Source organism: Rhineura floridana, chromosome 8, assembly GCF_030035675.1.
Source record: "Rhineura floridana isolate rRhiFlo1 chromosome 8, rRhiFlo1.hap2, whole genome shotgun sequence".
NCBI lineage: Eukaryota > Metazoa > Chordata > Lepidosauria > Squamata > Rhineuridae > Rhineura > Rhineura floridana.
This window is the reverse complement of record NC_084487.1, coordinates 1,509,096-1,529,597: the sequence shown is the minus strand read 5'-3', so window position 1 is coordinate 1,529,597 and position 20,502 is coordinate 1,509,096. Positions and strand designations below refer to the sequence as shown.

Sequence of the window (20,502 nt, the reverse complement as noted above, 5' to 3'; positions counted from 1 at the left end):
TCCATCTCTACCATCCTATGATTCTGTGAGATCAAAGGGATCTGTGAGATCAAAGGGATGCTGAAAGCCAGGACCTCCAAGGTGGCTTTCTCTGAAATGCTACCGGTTCCACGCGCAGGACCAGCCAGACAGGCCCAGCTTCGCAGTCTCAATGCGTGGATGAGACAATGGTGTCGGGTGGAAGGGTTCGGATTTGTTAGGCACTGGGGAACATTTTGGGACAAGCCGGGCCTGTACAAAAGGGACGGGCTCCACTTGAACCAGAATGGAATCAGACTGCTGGCACTTAAAATTAAAAAGGTGGCAGAGCAGCTTTTAAACTGACTGAGGGGAGAAACCCCACAGGAGCTGAGAAAGGTCCGGTTCGGAATAAACCTCCCCCCTGGGATAAAAACCAAAGAAATGATGAAATTTTAAAAGGGGTAGGCCTAGAAGTAGGCATTGTGAGAGCAGGGGCACAGGATATAAATTCAGAAGAGCAAAATTCCCACAGGCCTAACCACAAGTGCCAAAGACACTTGAAGAGAGACACTGCTTACAAGTGCCTGTACGCTAATGCTAGGAGCCTCCGAACCAAGATGGGAGAACTGGAGTGCTTGGTCTTAGAGGAGAGCATTGATATAGTGAGCATAACCGAGACCTGGTGGAATGGAGAAAACCAGTGGGATACGGTTATCCCTGGATATAAACTATATCGGAAGGACAGGGAAGGACGTATTGGTGGCGGAGTCGCTCTATACGTGAAAGAAGGCATTGAATCCAGCAAGCTCGAAACCCCAAAAGAGGCAGACTCCTCCACAGAATCATTGTGGGTGGTGATACCATGCCCCAGGAGGGACTTAATACTGGGAACGATCTATCATCCCCCTGATCAAAATGCTCAGGGAGACCTTGAGATGAGATATGAAATTGAGGAAGCATCCAAACTAGGAAATGTGGAAGTAATGGGTGACTTCAACTACCCGGACATAGACTGGCTGCATATGTGTTCCAGTCATGACAAAGAAGCAAAGTTTCTAGATATTCTAAATGACTATTCCCTAGATCAGTTGGTCATGGAACCGACCAGAGGGACGGCAACCCTGGACTTAATCCTCAGTGGGGACCGGGACCTGGTGCGAGATGTAAGTGTTGTTGAACCGATTGGGAGCAGTGACCACAGTGCTATTAAATTAAACATACATGTAACTGGCCAATTGCCAAGAAAATCCAACACGGTCACATTTGACTTCAAAAGAGGAAACTTCACAAAAATGAGGGGATTGGTAAAAAGAAAGCTGAAAAACAAAGTCCAGAGGGTCACATCACTCGAAAATGCTTGGAAGTTGTTTAAAAACACTATATTAGAAGCTCAACTGGAGTGCATACGGCAGATCAGAAAAGGTACCGCCAGGGCCAAGAAGATGCCAGCATGGTTAACAAGCAAAGTCAAGGAAGCTCTTAGAGGCAAAAAGTCTTCCTTCAGAAAATGGAAGTCTTGTCCGAATGAAGAAAATAAAAAAGAACACAAACTCTGGCAAAAGAAATGCAAGAAGACAATAAGGGATGCTAAAAAAGAATTTGAGGAGCACATTGCTAAGAACATAAAAACCAACAACAAAAAATTCTATAAATACATTCAAAGCAGGAGACCATCTAGGGAGACAATTGGACCCTTGGATGATAAGGGAGTCAAAGGTGTACTAAAGAACGATAAGGAGATTGCAGAGAAGCTAAATGAATTCTTTGCATCTGTCTTCACAGTGGAAGATATAGGGCAGATCCCTGAACCTGAACTAACATTTGCAGGAAGGGATTCTGAGGAACTAAGACAAATAGTGGTAACGAGAGAGGAAGTTCTAAGCTTAATGGACAATATAAAAACTGACAAATCACCGGGCCCGGATGGCATCCACCCGAGAGTTCTCAAAGAACTCAAAGGTGAAATTGCTGATCTGCTAACTAAAATATGTAACTTGTCCCTCGAGTCCTCCTCCGTGCCTGAGGACTGGAAAGTGGCAAATGTAACGCCAATCTTCAAAAAGGGATCCAGAGGGGATCCTGGAAATTACAGGCCAGTTAGCTTAACTTCTGTCCCTGGAAAACTGGTAGAAAGTATGATTAAAGCTAGATTAACTAAGCACATAGAAGAACATGCCTTGCTGAAGCAGAGCCAGCATGGCTTCTGCAAGGGAAAGTCCTGTCTCAGTAACCTATTAGAATTCTTTGAGAGTGTCAACAAGCATATAGATAGAGGTGATCCAGTGGACATAGTGTACTTAGACTTTCAAAAAGCGTTTGACAAGGTACCTCACCAAAGGCTTCTGAGGAAGCTTAGCAGTCATGGAATAAGAGGAGAGGTCCTCTTGTGGATAAGGAATTGGTTAAGAAGCAGAAAGCAGAGAGTAGGAATAAACGGACAGTTCTCCCAATGGAGGGCTGTAGAAAGTGGAGTCCCTCAAGGATCGGTATTGGGACCTGTACTTTTCAACTTGTTCATTAATGACCTACAATTAGGAGTGAGCAGTGAAGTGGCCAAGTTTGCTGACGACACTAAATTGTTCAGGGTTGTTAAAACAAAAAGGGATTGCGAAGAGCTCCAAAAAGACCTCTCCAAACTGAGTGAATGGGCGGAAAAATGGCAAATGCAATTCAATATAAACAAGTGTAAAATTATGCATATTGGAGCAAACAATCTCAATTTCACATATACGCTCATGGGGTCTGAACTGGCGGTGACCGACCAGGAGAGAGACCTTGGGGTTGTAGTGGACAGCACGATGAAAATGTCGACCCAGTGTGCGGCAGCTGTGAAAAAGGCAAATTCCATGCTAGCAATAATTAGGAAAGGTATTGAAAATAAAACAGCCGATATCATAATGCCGTTGTATAAATCTATGGTGCGGCCGCATTTGGAATACTGTGTACAGTTCTGGTCGCCTCATCTCAACAAGGATATTCTAGAGTTGGAAAAGCTTCAGAAGAGGGCAACCAGAATGATCAAGGGGATGGAGCGACTCCCTTACGAGGAAAGGTTGCAGCATTTGGGGCTTTTTAGTTTAGAGAAAAGGCGGGTCAGAGGAGACATGATAGAAGTGTATAAAATTATGCATGGCATTGAGAAAGTGGATAGAGAAAAGTTCTTCTCTCTCATAATACTAGAACTCGTGGACATTCAAAGAAGCTGAATGTTGGAAGATTCAGGACAGACAAAAGGAAGTACTTCTTTACTCAGCGCATAGTTAAACTATGGAATTTGCTCCCACAAGATGCAGTAATGGCCACCAGCTTGGATGGCTTTAAAAGAAGATTAGACAAATTCATGGAGGACAGGGCTATCAATGGCTACTAGCCATGATGGCTGTGCTCTGCCACCCTAGTCAGAGGCAGCATGCTTCTGAAAACCAGTTGCCGGAAGCCTCAGGAGGGGAGAGTGTTCTTGCACTCGGGTCCTGCTTGCGGGCTTCCCCCAGGCACCTGGTTGGCCACTGTGAGAACAGGATGCTGAACTAGATGGGCCACTGGCCTGATCCAGCAGGCTCTTCTTATGTTCTTATGTTCTTAAGGGAACAATCCATAGGCTGTATTTATTTATTAAACTTGTATACCACCCCATAGCCAAAGCTCTCTCGGCAGTTTACAATAACTAAAAACAAATACAATTTAAAATACATCTTTTAAAAAACAATTTAAAACACAATTTAAAAATTTAAAACAATATAGAACACATGATAAAATGCCTGGGAGAAGAGGAAAGTCTTGACCTGGTGCCGGAAAGATAACAGTGTTGGCGCCAGGCGCACCTCGTCACATTCATCATTCCATAATTTGGGGGCCACCATTGAGAAGGCCCTCTCTCTTGCTGCCATTCTCTGAGCTTCCCTCGGAGTAGGCACCCGGAGGAGGGCCTTTGATCTTGAACATAGTGTACGGGTGGGTTTGTATTGGGAGAGGCATTCCATCAGGTATTGTGGTCCCAAGCCATATAAGGCTTTATAGGTCAATACCAGCACCTTGAATCAAGCTCGGAAACATAAAGGCAGCCAGTGCAAGCAGGCCAGAATCGGTTTTATATGTTCAGACCGTCTGGTCCCTGTTACCAATCTGGCCACTGCATTTTGCACAAGCTGCAGTTTCCAAACCTTCTTCAAAGGCAGCCCCACATAGAGTGCATTGCAGTAATCTAATTTAGAGGTTACCAGAGCATGGACAACTGAAGCCAGGTTATCCCTGTCTAGATAGAGACGTAGTTGGGCCACCAACCGAAGTTGGTAGAAGGCACTCCATGCCACTGAGGCTACCTGAGCCTCAAGTGACAGAGATAATTCTAGGAGAACCCCCAAGCTATGAACCTGCTCCTTCAGGGGGAGTGCAACCCCATCCAGGGCAGGTTGGACATCCACCATCCGGTCAGAAGAACCACCCACTAGCAGCATCTCAGTCTTGTCTGGACTGAGCCTCAGTTTATTAGCCCTCATCCAGTCCATTGTCGCAAGCAGGCACTGGTTCAGCACATTGACAGCCTCACCTGAAGAAGATGAAAAGGAGAAATAGAGCTGCATGTCATCAGCACAGTGATGGCAACGCACTCCAAAGCTCCGGATGACCGCACCCAACGGTTTCATGTAGATGTTGAACAGCATGGGGGACAGAACTGACCCCTGCAGAACCCCATACTGGAGAGTCCAGGGTGCCGAGGGTGCCGAGCAATGTTCCCCAAGCACCACTTTCTGGAGGCGGCCTGCCAAGTAGAAGTGGAACCACCTCAATGCAGTCCCTCCCACTCCCAACTCAGCCAGTCTTCCCAGAAGGATACCACGGTTGATGGTATCGAAAGCTGCTGAGAGATCAAGGAGAATCAACAGAGTCACACTCCCCCTGTTTCTCTCCCGACAAAGGTCATCATACAGGGCGACCAAGGCTGTTTCCGTGCCAAAACCAGGCCTGAAACCGGACTGAAATGGATCCAGATAATCGGTCTCATTCAAGAGTATCTGGACCTTTCAAGGTCCCAGGAAACTCTTGGCAAAGCAACGTGCCTACCAAAGTGGCCCCTCCATGTCTGCCACAGAACCAGTGTTGCAGCGCTCATAGGGTTTACTGGAACACACAAGCCCACTCACCACTACAAGGTGATGATCCAGCGTTTTCTTTAGAAATGGCGTGTGTGAGTGTGTCTTGGGGAGGAGTCAGGTGGCCACACTTTTTAGTAACTATTATTATTTTTAAACACCCTGAAGCAGTGAGAGGGAAGCTGCGTCCTTCCAGTTTTATTTTATCAGATTTATATCCCGCCCTTCCTCCCAGCAGGCGCCCAGGGCGGCAGATGTTGCTCGACTACACCCCCGCCGACCTCCGGCCAGGCTGGCTGCTGCGAGGAGCCCAACAACGCCTGCACGCCGGCAGATGTCTCCCCCTCCGCCCCTCCTTAAATCTTTGGGCCCCAAACAGTGACTTAACCGGGATGAGCAAACCCACCGTCCGTCCGGGAGCCCCCAAGCCCGACACGCCGGCGCGTTCTCACAAGCAGCCGCGCACATGCCACCCGCGCCAGGGCTGCCCCGCCCACTCACCCCCTGATTCTAACGATTGGCCGCAGCACAGATGACTTCCGATTGGCGACGGACCAATCAGAGCGCGCGCAAGAGTGAGGGCGCCACGAATGAGCAAGAGGGAAACCGCGCGAGGGCCGCCCAAGTGGCCGAGAGGCGATAGGCGGGAACAGAGCAGGTAGGTGGGTGGGGCGAAGGCCTGTGCGGCAATTGGCCAGGGGCCCTAGGCAAGCGGAGCCGTGATTGGCGGCCCCGGGCAGCGAGGCCGAGCGGATCACGGGATGGAAGCGCCTGAGGCGGACGGCTCCGGGGGAGACTTCGCGGTGTCCAGCTCGCCCCGCAGCTGCCCGGCAGTGCCCGGCCCCACCCGCCTCCGGGCCTTCCTCTGGTGCCGCGAATTCCTGGGCGGGGCCTGGCGCCGCCTGGCGGGGCCCGAAGAGCTCGGCGTCGTCCCTGTCAGGTGAGCCCCGCCCCGAGCGCCCCGCTGTAATGCGCCCAATAGCCGCGCCCACCCCCTTTCGCTGACGTCAGCTGCCGCAGGCTCCTTCCTCTTTCCCTCCCACGGACCGTATAGTGCAGAATAGCGGTGCTTCCCAGCGCTGCGCTTACGGAACTCTCTGCCACTGTCTTAGACTTTCCATCATCATCGTCACTGTTAAAAGGACAGCACAAGCGCCTGGAGAAGGAATAGGTCCATCACCAGCTCTCATTAATCATGAGAGGGAAATGGAACCTCCACGTTTAGGGAAAGTCTACCTCTTGCATATAAGTTGCCATAGAGGGGGTCAAGCCCAGGAGGGGAAGGTGTCATGCAATTAAATTCATCAGCAGTAAGTTTGGAGCTGACCAGAGGAAGCACTTCTCCATTAGAGTGGTTCTGAACCTATCTGCAAGGTCGCTCTCAGAGAATAGCATTGGGTGACTGTCTTTTGGACTCCTGGCGGTTGTGCTGTGGGGTGCTGCAGGGTACCATCTTGCCCCCCATGCTGTTTAACATCTATATGAAGCCCTTGGGAGCAGTCATCAGGAGATTTGGGGCAAGGTGTCAGCAGTATGCTGACGATACCCAGCTCTGTTTCTCCGTAACATCTGAATCAGGAGAGGTCATGCAAGCCCTTGACCGCTGCCTGGACTTGGTAGTGGGCTGGATGAGGGCCAATAAACTGAGTCTGAATCCTAGCAAGACAGAAGTGCTGTGGGTTGGTGGTTCCCAGTTCAGATAATTGGTCAGTTGCCTGCTTTGGATGGGGTCATGCTCCCTCTGAAAGAGCAGGTCCATAGTCTGGGGGTGCTCCTGGATCCATCTTTGTTGCTAGAGGCCCAGGTGACCTCAGTGGCTAGGAGTGCCTTTTACCAGCTTTGGCTGGTAAGACAGCTGCAGCCATTTTTGGATTGTGATAGCCTGACCACTGTTGTCCACACACTGGTAACCTCCAGGAAGGATTACTGTAATGCGCTCTATGTGGGGCTGTCCTTGAAGTTGGTCCAGAGGCTGCAGCTGGTGCAAAATGCAGCAGCAAGACTGCTTACTGGGGCAGGGTATCGCCAACATGTCACCCCACTTCTGAAAGAATTGCACTGGCTGCCCATTTGCTACCGGGCCAAGTTCAAGGTTCTAGTTTTGGTATACAAAGCCCTATATAGCTCGGGACCAGGGTACCTGAAAGACCGCCTTACCCCTTATATACCCAGTCGATCACTGCGCTCTGCAGGTGAGGGTCTCTTGCAGATACTATCTTATCAGGAGGTCCATTCTGCCCAACATAGGAAGTGGACTTTTAGTGTGGCAGCACCTACCCTGTGGAATTTCCTCCCTTTGAATATTAGGCAGGCACCATCTCTGCTATCTTTTCGGCGCCTGTTGAAGACCTTCGTCTTTCAACAAGCCTTTTAATTTGAGACCTATCCTAGAAGGCACATAACAATAACAACAACAACCTTTTTTTAAATGTCTTGAAAGCTTTTTTAAAATGTTTTTAAAGATGTTTTGTTTTAATGTATAGTCTGTTTTAATGATGTTTTAAAGTGTTTTTAGTGCTTTTGTTTGCCGCTCTGGGCTCCTGGTGTGAGGAAGGGCGGAATATAAATCAAATAATAGATAGATAGATAGATAGATAGATAGATAGATTAGTGGACCTCACTGCCACAAGTTGTAATGGTGACCACTAACTTTGATGGTTTTGCAGCGAGGTAAATTCTGGAAGGGTGAGCTTACCATGATGTGATCCTGCTGCCACAGGGCTGTTCCGTTGCTGGCTGTGGCCAGTAGGAGTTGTAGGTCAGAACGTCTGGAGAGCACGAGGCTGGAGAAGTCTGCTGTATACTGTGATCATGCGTGGGCTGAGTTGTCACAGATGCACACTTCCTGACTGGGTGTGTACCACCAGCCTGCTTTAATGTGTCACTTAGCTAGCCACACCTCGCCAATGTAGGGGTGCTCCTTTGTACCAGCATCTGAATTGCATATTGTCCTAGTGGCTGCATACCCAGCATTTCTCAGAAATTCTAAGAACGCTCCCCCCCCCAAAAAAAGTGCTATTTGAAAGGTTCAGTCTGCCCTCTTAATTGAAAATAGCATCCAATTGTTTCTGAACATAGATAAAAACCTGCTCCATGATCCCAGGAACTGTCATGCAAAATTTGGTTAATATCAGAGAAATTTTGAAAGGTTTATTCAAATGACAAGCAATTGTATCCAAACATAGATGAAGTCCCACTGCTTAATCTCAGGAACCATCATGGAAAAGTTGGTTATGATATGTAAAAATGGAAATGGCCTGCCTTCAGGTCGATCCCAACTTATGGAGACCCTGTGAATAAGCGGTACTCAGAGGGGGTTTCCCATTGCCTTCCTCTGAGGCTGAGAGGCAGTGATTGGCCCAGGGTCACCCAGGGAGCTTCGTGGCTGTGTGGGGATTCGAACCCTGGTCTCCCAGGTCGTAGTCCAACACTCTAACCGCTGTGCCACACTGGCTGCCGTGATATGTAAAGAACTGTCTAAATGCAAAGCAAATAGACAAAAAACTTTCCAAAATATATAGTAGATGTAATGTGATAACAGCAACTTACAGGGGATTTTTATTGGGTAATAACAGCTGGAAGGCACCAGGTTGGGAAAAGGTGATGCATAGCCTCCAGGCCGGCTGTGGGGATGAGCGGCCTCTTTGCTGCTGCTCTTGCAGTGGGGCAGATCAGCTCTCAGAAGAATGACTCATTGTTCCCTTGCAGCCTCTGGGAGCACAGGGAGTCTGGAGGAGGAAAGTGTTAATTGCTCTCTCCTTCCTGTGAGCTTTTCTTCTGTGCCTATCAGATGGGAAACAGCAGCCCCACAGCATGGAGCACAACAAAGGTCACCCTAACCTTCCCCAAGCATTCCATGCAGGCTTCACGCACCACTAAAGCCCTGCCCGGCACACAGCGTGGCTCCGCAGGGGCTTGGGAGTCCAGACAGCAGCAAGATGGGCAGAAAAGTGGGCAGTAAGGAGGGGGCTATGGAAACATTTCAGGGAGCAGCCAAAATTGGCTTTTTGTTGCCATCTTTGTGGGGCAGCTTTTCCACCTTGCTCTCCTGCAAGACCTGCTAGACAGGACAGGACAAAGGACCCCTAAAGGCAATAATGTGCCCTGTCCTCCCAATTAAAATTGACCCTCTTCACACTGCCCCCACCCACCTTCTGACCCTCCCTCTCTCCGCAGCGGGGGGCTCAGTAATCTCCTCTACAAGTGCACTCTGGCGGATCACATTGCAACCACAGAAAATGAGCCGCGCCAGATTCTCCTGCGCATCTATGGGGTCATCCTTCAGGTGAGATCTTTGGGTCCTGGTGCTGTGGGCCACAGCAGTTGATCGCAGTCTCTTAGGTGGCCAGATTGACCTTGAAGCTTTTTCGCCTGTTCTGTCCCTCTCGGGCGACCGTCATGAGGCTTGCCCCACCCCGCTTGCCATCACTCTGCCATCTTCCCTGCTGGGAAGTCTTTGGGGATTTCCCTGCCAGGCCAGTGCAATGGCTCCTGTCTTTTGTGGGGGGGGGGGAGAATCTCACCCCACCGCCTTTCTCTCTCCCACAGGGTGTCGACTCGCTGGTTCTCGAAAGCGTCATGTTTGCCATCCTGGCCGAGCGGGCGCTGGGGCCACGGCTCTATGGCATCTTCCCTCAGGGACGCCTGGAGGAATATATCCCAGTAAGAGGGTCAACCATTCCTTAGACCTCCTTCGCCAGCCTGGGGCCTGCTAAGCTCTTGAATGTCCTCCAGCTCCCCCTCGCTATGTGGAGGCTGCCCCACTGGATGGAGATCCTTGGTTTTTTCTTGCTCCTGAGCCTGATTCCAGCCCCATGCCTACACCACAGATGGCCTCCCTCCCCATCAGTGGCTGCCTGCGGGTCCTTGCCTGTTTTTCCTGGGTGGCCTCCAGAATCATCCCGACTAGCTCAGGGAGCTCTGTCTTGCTATCCTCACAGAAACCCCAGCTGACGAGCCAGTCAGCCTTTGGGTGTTGTGGCTGTGTAGAGATTTGAACCCAGGTCAAGACCCGCCTTCATTTCCTGCGCCAGTCTGGCTCAAGGGCTCCTCTTCTCCGATGTGTGGCAAATGTCTCTTTTTGCTGTGCTGTTTCTGTGCCTCTTTGTTTAGCCTGCTTGACAGCAGGGGTCCCCACACTGTGGCACATGCGCCAGCTGAACTCTTGCTAGCAGTGGGAACCTCCCTAGAATCAGCATCTGCTGTGTGCAAGAGGCAGGTGCTCATGCCTACCATGTCTCCCCACCCCCACCCCAAGAGCCGCCGCCTGCTCACAGAGGACCTGCCAGACCCCCGCATCTCAGGGGAGATTGCAATGAAGATGGCTCGCTTCCATGGGATGGTTATGCCCTTCAACAAGGAGCCCAAGTGGATGTTTGGGACAATGGAGAGGTAACTACCCTTCTGCTTTCAAAAGCTCCAGGCTAGACTGCCACAGCCACGCACTCTGCATGGGGCTGCCCTTGGTGACTGTGGGTAAGCTGTAGTTGGGGGTCTGGGGAGTGCCATGCACCTTTCAGGAGATGGGGCGCTGGGAGCACATCATGCTGATGCTCTGGTGTCTGTGGTGACTCCTCCTTGCCATCTGGCCACAAACTGTGGGGCTCGTTTTGGTCTGCAGATTGCTAAAGGGTGTGGCCCTTGCCCCATTCATCCCCTTCTGTGGGCTTGTTGCAATCTCCTAAGAATGCCCTTTGGGCTATTTGTATCGTTTGCTCAAACTTCAGAGAAGACGGCCTCGACAGAGCAGGACAAACCCTTAAGCCCTTAAGAAAAATGGGTGTGGGAGGTGAGGGGTGCAGGTATAGGTCTGCGGCAGGGTCCGTCCCCTCCGTGGCGGTCCTGAGTGGCATGATGAGGCCTCCTAGACCTGTTGAGGCTGTCGCTGCGGAGAGCGACTGAGTCTCCTCCACCCGCCGGCAGGTACTTGAAGCAGATCTCCGAGCTGACATTCCCCCAGGAGGCCCAACTGCAGAAGCTCAACAGGCTCAAGGCGTACAACTTGGAGGCTGAAATGTGCAGCCTCAGGTGAGCAGGGGGGGGCTGCTGGGGCTCTCCCTTCTTGCGTCCCTCGGCCCTGGCTGTTCCTGAGCATCTGTCCAGTGCTCAGAAAACAGCTGTGCTGGATCAGGCCAGCGGTGTACCTCTTGGCAGCAGTCACAAGGGCGTGATGGGAGCCCTGTCCCTGTTGTCAGCTGCCCACCCAGGGGGGACCCCTGGCTCAGAGAGACAGTGCAGCCCCCTCCCATGCAGAAGGCCCAGCCACGTCCTCCTCCCCCTCTCCAGCTAGGAGGCTCTCAAGCAGCACCACTGGGAAAAAGCTCCTCCCTCGAAGCCCATAGAAACATAGGAGGCTGCCTTATACTGAGTCAAGCTGGTGGAGTCCACCTGGCTCAGTATTGCCTGCACCGGCTGGCAGCAGCTCTCCAGGGTTCCAGGCAGGGTTCTCTCCCAGCCTACCTGGAGATGCCCTCAGGGATTGACCCCGGGACCTTCTACTTGCAAACAGGTGCTCTGCCACTGAGCCACGAGAGCCCTTCCCCATAGATCTGTTGGACACTCTGTCTTCACCCTCTGGTTGTGAGAGGCACCTGGCCTCTGAATGTGGCAGGATAAATTGGTTGCCTGGTGCTCCGTGGGCTGATGTGGTAGAGGAAGATGTTTATTTGGGCTACAAATGTGCCACCTCCCCTGCCCCCCAACTCCCTCTTTTCTCTCTCCTGGAATTGTAGGGCCGTGCTGGAGGCCACCCCATCCCCCGTGGTCTTCTGCCACAATGACGTGCAAGAAGGTGAGGGTGCTTGAAGGGGATCTTTTCCCCAGGCTCATGCTGGTGGCTTATCTGGTGCTCAGAGAGGCAAGGCAAGCCCACCACCACTGCCACACACACTCCTTCTAGGATCTGGGTGAGATGAGGGCAACGCCTGCCCCCCCCGCCTCCTGGCATAAGAAGGTCAGCCCTGCAGCTGGGTCAGGCCAAAGGGGGCCCGTCTAGTCAGCATCCTGTTCCTGCAGTGGCCAGCCAGACACCCCAATGGGAAGCCGGGAAGCAGGACCTGAGGGCAACAGCCACCCTCTCCCCTTCCGTGTTTTCCAGCAACTGGTATTCAGAGGCATGTAGTGGGGGTGGAATGTGGCCATCCTGGCTAGTAGCCATTGATAGCCTTGCTCCCCGTGATCTCCTCTAGTTCTCTTACTCTCTCTCCCCACACCACGCCCAGGGAACATCCTGCTCCTGGCTGGGCGGGAGGCCGCCGCCTCTGAGCGCCTCATGCTGATTGACTTTGAGTACAGCAGCTACAACTACAGGTGAGCAGTGGGAGGGGGCCCGGAGGGGGGAGAGAGAAGGGAAGGGGTGGTCGAGGGTCGCCGGTCTGGGCCTGCCACAACAGTCACTCACCTGGGTAGGCCTCCAGATTTCACGGCAAGATTGGTGTCAAGGAAAAGCGTGGCCGGTGGGTCTGCCCTCCCCCTGCGGACGTGGCTTTCTCTTGCCAGGAAGAAGGTCCCGTTCCCGTGTGGGGCGCTCGAGAGCATTGCCCCCGATTCCTCGGTGCTGGGCCCACAGGAGGGGCTTGCCCAGATTGGGTGTGTGTGCGTGGGGTGGGATTCCTGGCTAGTTGCTGGCAGGCAGGAGTCTGGTCAGTTTTGCTCAGGAGTTCTACAGTTTCCCTCTCCCTCCCACAGGGGCTTCGACATCGCTAATCACTTCTGCGAATGGGTTTACAACTATTCCCATGATCAGTGGCCTTTCTATAAAGCCAGCCCAGAAAACTACCCCAGCCGTGAGCAACAGGTAACTGCCCGGTGCTGATCAGGAGGAGCGGCAGCTGTGAGGGCGTGGCGGGGGGGAGAGGGAGGTGGTGCTGCAGCACAACTTAGCTCTGGGACGCCTCTCAGTTGACTGGTCAGGCATTGATCCAGAGACTTCCCCTGTTTATTTGACCAAATCGTTCCTCAGTGTCAATGGCAAAAGGAGGATGTAGGATGAGAGCGGGGTAGCCAATGGGGGGCCTCCAGATGTTGCTGGGCTGTGACTCCCATCATCCCTGCCCTTTGGCCGTGCTGGCAGATGGGGGTTGGAATCCAGCAACATTTGGAGCCCCCCCCCCATTGGCTACCTCTGGACTGGAGTAACATGTGCCTATCCGTATACGGTGGCTAATAAATCATACTTTGAATAAATATAGGTAAAAGAGGGTTAATATCAGGGCTAACACAAAATCATAGGTAAAAGCAGTTTGAAATCACAAAATAAGCAGAAGCGACACTTGGCACATAATTCTGGTTGGACCATTAAATAAAGAATTTATGAATGCAGTGGGGCGGGGGGAATTAGCGGCACATGTCTAGGTGAAAGAAAGAAAAGGGGAACTTGGGGGAGATGAGATGTACTGTGTCCCTGTGTGGGAAATGACTGCTTGAGGAAGACAGGAGGCAGGGAGCCAGTCGGAAAATGGCGATGGAGAAAGTCAAAAGTGGATAAAAGGTTGTGGTCTAGATGGACCAGGATCAGCTGCCAAGGAAAGCGAAGAGATTGTTACACATTAAGAATCAATATTGTTGTCCGTGTTGCTTGTTCTCTTGTGTGCAGTCCTTCCAGCTTCATAAAACTTTCAAGATTCTTTTAGCTTTCGTTTGTGGGTGTACTCCAGAAACACCTGCCTTCAAACAGGGTGGCAGGAGCCCTGCTGGAAGATGCCGGGGCCACCTTTCTGAAACCTCTTCCCAGACTCCTCCTAGGAGCCAAAGCTCCACAGCTCTGCAGGAGGAAGGGAGGGGGAGAGGGGGAGAGGGGGAGAGGGAGAGTTACCGTCCATTTCTGTGCAGACTTTGTCCCTCTCTGTCCATTCAGGTCACCCCATAATCACATTGGAAAAGGGCTTCTCTGTTCTGTAGTTCTTGTGTGTATTTTTGTTTTGTTTTTGTAAATAATACATTATTTTTTTAATAACTAATTTTATTGTAAACACCTTTGGAGCTTTTGGGGCCTGCCATTAGGGTCCCTCGTATGTCACTGCTTTTCGCTTCTGTTTGTATAACATTTAATTATCTATCATAGATTGCATGAGCTTTCACTTTTAATCAAGTGGTTTATTCTTCTTGTTGTTGTTATTTTGTTGCTTTCCTTGCAAAGCAACCCAAAGCGACTTACAATAATAAGATTAAAACAAATTATACCAAACAAATCCATTACAACAACAAGCACAAACACCCTAAACACCGATCAGTACGAGTAAAAACAGGTCTTGCTAGTCCTGCCACATTAAAAGAGGCCGTTGATACCTAAAGCTCTTCAAAATAAGGGCGGAAGCCCAGGGGAAAAAGGAAGTTTTTTGCTTGGTGCAAATACAGAGGGGGGCAGGAGATGTAACTAGCAAAAGTCTCTTATGCACTTGTGCTGATTTGTTGCTCCAGTGTAGCCTTTGCCAACCTGGTGCCCTTGAGATATTTTGGACTACAACTCCCAGCAGCCCCAGCCAGCACAGCCAGGGAAAGTTGAAATCCGAAGTATGTGGAGGAGGCCAGGTTGACACAGGTTATTTGGCCAATGTTTGACTTGTCAGCTGACCAAGTTTGTTAGAAACCAGTCAATTGAGTTGCCTTAATGCTTCTTGTGGGGGGGAGGAGAGCTGGAGCCTCCAGGGTCGGGAAGACTGGAAAGCAGCCCCGTGGTGGCCTTGCACAAACTCCTCTTCAAGGCTGGAGAGATTGCAATGATGTTTCTTTCGACAGGGAGTCCGGCCTGCCTCTTCCGTGACGGTTCTTCTCAGAGCACAATAAAACGCGCTTAGCTGCATGTTCACCTAATAGCCATCAATCTTTTGGGTTGTATTTGACTAAGTCCTACTCATAGTAGACCCTTTTAAATTAGAATCATAGAATAGTAGAGTTGGAAGGGGCCTGTAAGGCCATCAAGTCCAACCCCCTGCTCAATGCAGGGATCCAAATCAAAGCATTCCCGACAGACTTAGTAAGTTGCATCTATTAACTTCAGCAGGTCTGCTGAGACGATGCTACCCTTTTTATTATTTAAAGTGGGAGGGGAAAATGTATCTCAGGAAGTAACAGCCGTGGATCTCCTAAAAGCACAAGGGAATTGGAAGAGTCTGTGTGCGCGCGCATGTGTGTGCAGGCAAGAAGTCAAACGCAGAGATCAAAAGGGAAGGTGGTCCGCACGGGGCAAGGCCAGCCACTTCCAAATCCCCCTCCCTCGGTTCTTCCAGCTGATCCTGTGACTGATCTTTCCACAGCTGCACTTTATCCACTGCTACCTGGAGGAAGCAGCTGGGAAGGATGCGCCCCCCTCTCCTCAAGAACAGGAGCGCATTGAGGGCGAGATGCTTCTGGAGATCAGCCGGTCAGTGTCTGCGTGGCAGGAGGAGCAGGAGTGCTCCAGGACTTGAGGATTCAGGGAGCCGCCTTCTAGGAGAGTCACACCCCTTGGCCCACCTAGCTCCGTGTTGCCTTCACTGACTGGTTCCAGGCAGGGGTCTTTCCCAGCCCTGCCCAGAGATGCCTTTGGGAATTGTTCCTTCTTCATTTTATTCTTCATTTATTACATTTATAACCCAACGGTGCCCAAGGTGGCATACACAGTTCTCCTATACCTATTTTATCTTCTCAACAACCCTGTGAGGTAGGTTAGGCCGAGAAGCAGTGACTGGCCCAAGGTCACCTTGTGAGCCTCATAGTGGGCTGAGTGGGGATTAGAACCCTGTTCTCCCAGGTCCTAGTTGTCCAACACGCTAGCCACCACACCACATTGAACCAGGGATCTTTTGTATGCAAAGCAGATGGCGTGCCCCTGATCTGGCACCCTTCCATATGACACAGACGAGGCAGCTTTGGTCCCACGCTGTCTCCGGCTTGTATGAATGGGGTTGGGGGGAACATGTGTCCTACTCCTGCTCTGCGTGGAAAGGATATGGGGTCTCCTGAGCAGGGCACAAGAGCAGTGGGGGAGCCCCTCCTCCTCCCTTCCCCTGACTCCTCTCTGCTCCTCCAGGTTCACAAGGGCCTCCCACTTCTTTTGGGGGTTGTGGTCCATCTTGCAGGCCAAGATCTCCACCATTGACTTTGGCTACCTGGTGAGTAGTAATAATAATAAATTTAATTTTTGTGTCGCCTATCTGGCCGAAGCCACTCTAGGCGACGTACACGTTAAAATTCGATAAAATACAATATAAATACAAAATAAAATACAGTGCAGTCAACAATAACCATTTTAAATAGCAGCAGTATAAAACAATGTAGGGCAATCAATAGACAATTTTAAACAATTTTAGCCCATCCCGGAGATCCCAAAGGCCTGTCCAAAGAGCCAAGTTTTTAAGGCTCAGTGAAATATATCCAGGGAAGGGGCATGGCGAAGATCAAACGGGAGGGAATTCCACAGAGTGGGGGCTGCCACTGAAAATGCCCTCTCTCTAGTCCCCACCAACCTAGCTGTTTTCGTCAGTGGGACTGAGAGAAGGCCCTGCGTGGCTGATCTAGTCAGGCGGCTTAGTTGGTGGTACTGGAGGTGCTCCTTCAGGTAAACTGGGCCAAGACCGTATAGGGATTTGAAGGTTAACACCAACACCTTGAATTGGGCCCGGAAAATAACTGGGAGCCAATGTAGATGAACTAATACTGGCGTAATATGATCACGGCGGCGGCTGTTTGTGAGCAGACGAGCCGCCGCATTCTGCACCAGTTGTAATTTCCGGACCGTTTTCAAGGGTAACCCCATGTAGAGCGCATTGCAGTAGTCTAATTGAGAGGTGACCAGAGCATGTACTACCAGTGGGAGCTGATGAATAGGGAGGTAGGGTTGCAGCCTCCGTATAAGGTGTAGCCGATACCAAGCTGCCTGGCTCACTGCCGAAATCTGAGCCTCCATGGACAGCTTGGAATCAAGAACAACCCCGAGGCTGCGGACCTGATCCTTCAGGGGTAGACTCACCCCATTAAGCCTCAGGTCAACAACACCTAACCTTCCCCTGTCACCCACAAGCAGCACCTCGGTCTTATCAGGATTGAGCTTCAGCCTGTTCCTTCCCATCCACCCACTCACGGATTCCAGGCACTTGGACAAGGTTTCCACAGCCAAAGTAGAGTCAAAGGGGTCCGTAGTGGGAGGGACGGACGCCTGCCCTGGGGCATGGGAGATGGGGATGACAGTGGGGAGACTGGCCTCTCTAGGCGCCCAGGCTCACATGTATTTTGCGTGTGTCCTGTGCTTTGGCAAACTTCCACAGAGTCAGACCTGAGCATCGCTGCTTTTGCCACCATGAGAACCAGATGTGCTGGGCTTGATGGGGCCCCGTTGGCCTCATCCAGCAGGTGGGCTCTTTCGATGTTCTTGCTGCCCACTTGCTACCGGGCCAAGTTCAAGGTTCTGGCTTTGGTGTACAAAGCTCTATACAGCTCGGGACCAAGATACCTGAAAGACCACCTTACCCCTTATATACCCAGTCGATCACTGCGCTCTGCAGGCGAGGGCCTCCTGCAGATACCATCTTATCAGGAAGTTTGTTCCGCACAACATAGGAAACGGACCTTTAGTGTGGCAGGACCTACCCTGTGGAATTCCCTCCCTTTGAATATTAGGCAGGCACCATCCCTGCTATCTTTTCGGCGCCTTTTGAAGACTTTCCTCTTTCAACAAGCCTTTTAGGTTGAGACCTATCCCAGTCTGCGTCTGGGTTAGAATTGTTTAATATGTTTTTTAATAATATTTTTAATCCTTTTTTAAAGTTGTTTTTTTAAATGTTTTTAACACTGTTTGGTTTTAATGTATTTTAAGATCTGTTTTTATGATGTTTTAAAGTGTTTTTAGCGCTTTAGTTGCTGCCCTGGGCTCCTGCTAGGAGGAAGGGCGGGATACAAATTAATTAAATAGATAAATAAATGGTCCAAAGGATGGAAGTGGCACCAGATGATTGCAGTCTACAGTGTCAGCATGATCCTAGAGGTTGTGTGTGTGAGAGAGTGATGCTGACAGGCTCCCACGCCCTGGCAAAGGTGTGCCTGACGCCACTGCCTGCCTTGTCTTTTCCGCTTTTTCCCCAGGAATACGCGCAGTGTCGTTTTGAGGCTTACTTCCAGCAGAAGGCGCTGTGTGACTGACTGTGGCCCAGCCTGCCTCCACAGCCAGCACCCCCACCCCCAGCTAATGTGGCAGCACCTCGATTCAACACGGATCTCAAGGGACATCATTGCCCGTGGACCAAACTCTTTCCCTGGATGCAGAAGGGTTGGCTGGCCAGCTCTTGACCTACAGCAAAAACTCTATAATATGGGCTGGGGTGGTTCATACTAGGCATGCCAGGCTGGCCAGCTTGCTGCGGAGCCCCTGTAAGGTACTCATAAATCGGAAGGATGTTGGTCAGTGAAATGTTTGAGGCATGGCTTCTGACAGGTGAGGCGGGAGGCCCCTAAATGAAGTGGGGCCCTTGGGGGAAGGAGGACAAATAGACCTCTGCACTTTGCGGTCAAAGGGGAATGAATGGTGTGTGCCCCAGAAAGCCACCTGCTTCCTCTTGGCCTTCTGCATCTCCCCTAGACGTCTTGCCCTTCCCCAGGTCTCCCACTTTCCTCCCCACTTTCCCACTGATTCTCCTTGACTGCCCTGCCTGTCTCAGTGCTAGACACAGATGATGACACCTGGGGATGCAGTCATGGGGGGGGATTGCTGAACACAATGCCAGATGAGCCCCCTTCCTTGGGGCATTGGGGGAGGGGGGTCCATTCCTTGCTTTTTTGCACGTTGCTGCTTTCGGGTGGCCACTGCCATCCTCCTGACCACCACCATCTGCTAATACTGTATCCGTGCTCGTGTGGGGTATCTTAGGGAAACGTGGGAGGCCAGAGCTGGGATGTCAGTAGGGAACTGTGCAGGCAGAGCAGGAGGGCCCAGTGGGCTCACCTCTGCCCCATCCCCCGCCCCAAATATGGCACTACTCGATGAGGGAGCACAGTGCTCTGAAGGCCTTCAGTCACCACATGCAGTCATAGCTGACTTGGAGGGGCCTCTCTGGAACGGTAGTTCAGTGAGGCCGGTACTTGGAGGGCAGGCCCTGCAGGCACCCTCCACCTTGCGCAGGCTTCCTGGTTGCCACAAGCATTTGGACCTGCTGTCCACAGAGAGGACCAGCCACATTTCCATTTTCTCCTATTGCGGGGGAGAGAAGGGGTTCTTCCAGATCCTTCTTTTTCTTGGGAATGGGCTTGCTGCTTGCTGCGGAGAGAGGAGTAGGAAAGAAATGACACATTTTGGTCTTTGTTATAGATAGACTTTGTTGCAGCCGCGTTTTTACGAATGTCCAGCAGGGGGCGCCGGTGATGCCGTGGGCTCTGCCCCAAGCTATCTATCAGTGGGCTGCCTGTCTGCCCTCCCGCTCTGTTCTCAGGAGGGATCTTCTGTATCCTGGCATCACTCCTGGCATTACTGTGGAATGTAATCTCTGCAATTACCAATAAACACCTGGCACTCCATGTTACCAGAAACCTATCTCTGTCTGCCTTGATTGCTTTGTATGGTCTGTGCCAGGGGAGGATGACAGAAGTTTCTAGAAAATGTGCAGACCAAATGTGTTTTGGTGAAATCTCTGAAGGTTGGTGTGTGGGTGAGTATAACAGGGAGGGAGGGAGACTGAGACGGGCTGGTGGTGGTGGGGCTTCAGTATGGCTTCTTTTCCACCCTTGTTGGCTGGCAGATACAGAACTATGGGGTATGCTTCAACTTGGATTCCTGCATTGAGCAGGGGATGAACTCAATGGCCTTATAGGCCCCTTCCAACTCTGCTATTCTCTGATTCAAGATCAGCAGTTCTGTTGTTTAAATAGAAACTTTTTCTCCCAAACAACAGCCGCTGCAAAAGATGCAGGACTTCTGCACCATTTAAAAATACTGTTTCTAAACGATACATTTTGCAGAGCAGGAATCGCAGCATCAGGACCAAACCAGGAAGCTGCCTAATACTGAGTCTGCCTCTGGTCCATCTAGCTCAGTATTGCCTACACTGGCCGGCAGCGGCTCTCCAGGGTTTCAGACGGACCTTGGGACCTTCTGCATGCAAGGCGGATTGCTCTGCCCCTAAACAATTCCCCAGCCAAGCCTCCCCTCATCCCCCCAGGATATCTTGCAAAGTGGCAGCAGTGTTGATCACATTTGACTTCAGAAGAGGAAACTTCCCCGAAATGAAGGGACTGGAATAAAGGAAGTGCAAAGGCAAAGTCCAAATGGGGCAAATCACTCCAAGATGCTTGGGGAGTTGTTCAAAAAGACAATATTAGAAGCTCAACTGGCGTGTATAATGCAGATCAGGAACGATGCCACCAGAGCCAAGAGGATGCTGCCTTGGTGGCAGAGTGTGGCTGTTGCGCTCAGGTCCTGATCGCAGGTTTCCTGTGGGCACCTGGTTGGCCACAGTGAGAACAGGATGCTGGACTAGCTGGGCCCCCT

General features: G+C 51.2%; 1 protein-coding gene across 2 annotated transcripts; it reads left to right on the top strand.

Moving 5' to 3' along the window:
- The first annotated feature begins 5,702 nt into the window (after window positions 1-5,702).
- On the top strand, window positions 5,703-19,548 carry CHKB (choline kinase beta). Of its 2 annotated transcripts, XM_061637956.1 has the most exons (11): window positions 5,705-5,991; window positions 9,228-9,336; window positions 9,600-9,713; window positions 10,309-10,442; window positions 10,974-11,078; window positions 11,783-11,841; window positions 12,272-12,359; window positions 12,738-12,846; window positions 15,305-15,411; window positions 16,060-16,141; window positions 18,108-19,548. In XM_061637956.1, the coding sequence occupies exons 1-11, from the start codon at window positions 5,813-5,815 to the stop codon at window positions 18,162-18,164; spliced, it is 1,143 nt and encodes a 380-aa protein (XP_061493940.1). In that variant the 5' UTR covers window positions 5,705-5,812; the 3' UTR covers window positions 18,165-19,548. The 2 variants fall into 2 exon arrangements, with proteins under 2 accessions (XP_061493941.1, XP_061493940.1); XM_061637957.1 differs by lacking the exon at window positions 10,974-11,078 and having other exon boundaries at window positions 5,703-5,991.
- Window positions 19,549-20,502: the final 954 nt, after the last annotated feature.

What these genes read in the sequence shown, in the direction of transcription:
- CHKB (XM_061637956.1), top strand. Translation starts at nt 5,813, where the DNA reads ATGGAAGCGCCTGAGGCGGACGGCTCCGGGGGAGACTTCGCGGTGTCC. An exon ending in ATGTTTGGGACAATGGAGAG is followed by an intron (nt 10,443 to 10,973) that starts GTAACTACCCTT and finishes ACCCGCCGGCAG; the next exon opens with GTACTTGAAGCAGATCTCCG. An exon ending in ACCCCAGCCGTGAGCAACAG is followed by an intron (nt 12,847 to 15,304) that starts GTAACTGCCCGG and finishes ATCTTTCCACAG; the next exon opens with CTGCACTTTATCCACTGCTA.